General features: G+C 47.9%; 1 protein-coding gene across 4 annotated transcripts in view; it reads left to right on the top strand.

Moving 5' to 3' along the window:
- wdr55 (WD repeat domain 55) overlaps positions 1-1401 on the top strand; it is a 60647-nt gene extending 59246 nt beyond the window's left edge. For all 4 annotated transcript variants that reach the window (XM_043720847.1, XM_043720846.1, XM_043720845.1 and 1 more), the window contains one exon: positions 197-1401. In XM_043720847.1, the coding sequence (XP_043576782.1) occupies positions 197-494 (298 nt within the window). In that variant the 3' untranslated portion in view covers positions 495-1401. The remainder of the gene's footprint in view (positions 1-196) is intronic.
- Positions 1402-1888: the final 487 nt, after the last annotated feature.

Here is a 1888-nt window from a genome sequence, read left to right as displayed (position 1 = left end):
ACTGCGTGTGAGAGAGAGAGAGAGAGACCCCCATCACTGTGTGAGAGGGGGAGAGAGAGAGAGAGACCCCATCACTGTGTGTGAGGGAGAGAGAGAGAGACCCCCATCACTGTGTGAGAGGGGAGGAGAGAGAGAGAGAGAGAGATCCTGAAACTGTGTGGCAGAGATGCAGTCACTGTCTCTCCATCTTTTCCAGGGCTGTGAATATTTTTCCGAACCGAGTGATTGGGAGTGTGGGGCAGCACGTGGGAGAGCCCATTGAACAGATTGCCATATCCCACGAGGGCCGATTCTTGGCCAGCTGTGCCCATGACCAGAAAGTGAAATTTTGGGATATTTCTGACCTGCATAAAGTTGTTGTTGATGACTACAGGAAAAGGAAGAAACGTGGCAAGCTGGAATCCCTGAGCAGGAAGGCCTTTGGGTCCGGAAGTGACTTCTTTGCTGACCTTGTGGAAGGAGAAGAGAAAGAGAGTGATAGTGATGTGGAGTAGGAGTGCTTTGTGGATGAGTAGTTAGTGCACCCTCCTCACTGCTCAGCCTCAGGACTTGGGGAAACAAGGTGTTGCTCATCCCCTTCACCTGCACAGACTCCAACTCACCCTGAGCTACATCCTCAAAAAGCATTTCCTGTTTCAGTTGTATTTTTCCCCTTAGTTTATGATGTGATACCTGTGTATGTTAGTTGGCAGATGAACTGTGTGGGGCTTCACAGATATCCCATCAGCCCCCCTCCCCGTTCCTTCGTTACTGATCCTGGGCACCTGCCTTTATTTTTTCCTCATTATCCGGGTTGAATTTATAGCATGACCTCAGACTACATATCAGGCCATTTCAAAACTCCCCTTTCTTCTGGCAATCTCACAACAACCAGAGTGAGAGAATTTAAACCTTCAGAATTGGGGTTTATTATCACACCTACTCAACTTCCGGGATACAGGAGTACAGTGAGAAGTGTACAGTGTGTCCTTTTCCGTCTGTGCTGCAGCTCCTCTGTCCAGTCTGGACTCCCGGTCCATCCAAGCTCCTGGTCTGCCCGGGTCTTGCTGAGCTGAGATAAAGTCCAGTTTTCCAGGTGGCAGTGTCAGCCCTTGAACCCACTCAGACTGTCTTGGTGGAGGGAGTGGAGAGGGTGTGCAAGGACCTATCGCTCCTAGATTGACCACGAGAGCTCATAACCAGGCTCAATGTTCACAAGGTTTAATGATATTTGAAAAGCTGTTCTTGTCAGGTATGTGAGAACACAGAGCTTTTGCAAGGACGCTGAGACTGAATTCTCATAGGTAGAAATGGCTGCTGGCTATAGTCTGCTTCATTTACTGCCGTTTCAGAGCTTTAATAATTATCAGAAGCTTCCATACTGTTGACCTACAGCTTCAGGAAAGGATTGTATAGGGTGTAGGTTTGATATCCAGACGTTTCATTACCTGGCTCGGTAACATCATCAGTGGCGACCTCCAAGTGAAGCGAAGCTGTTGTCTCCTGCTTTCTATTTATATCTTTCTCCTGGATGGGGTTCCTGGGGTTTGTGGTGATGTCATTTCCTGTACGTTTTCTGAGGGGTTGATAGATGGCATCTAGATCTATGTGTTTGTTTATGGCGTTGTGGTTGGAGTGCCAGGCCTCTAGGAATTCTCTGGCATGTCTTTGCTTAGCCTGTCCCAGGATAGATGTGTTGTCCCAGTCGAAATGGTGGTTTTTTTCATCCATGTGTAGGGCTGCGAGGGTGAGAGCGTCGTGTCTTTTTGTGGCTAGCTGGTGTTCGTGTATCCTGGTGACTAACTTTTGTCCTGCGGAGTGTTTGTGGCAGTCCTTGCATGGAATTTTGTAGATGACATTGGTTTTGTCCATGGGTTCTACTGGGTCTTTTAAATTTGTTAGTTTTTGT

The sequence above is a fragment of the Chiloscyllium plagiosum genome, chromosome 31, assembly GCF_004010195.1.
Source record: "Chiloscyllium plagiosum isolate BGI_BamShark_2017 chromosome 31, ASM401019v2, whole genome shotgun sequence".
Lineage (NCBI taxonomy): Eukaryota > Metazoa > Chordata > Chondrichthyes > Orectolobiformes > Hemiscylliidae > Chiloscyllium > Chiloscyllium plagiosum.
Note: the sequence above shows the minus strand (reverse complement) of the source record. Positions and strands in the feature narration are given on the sequence as shown.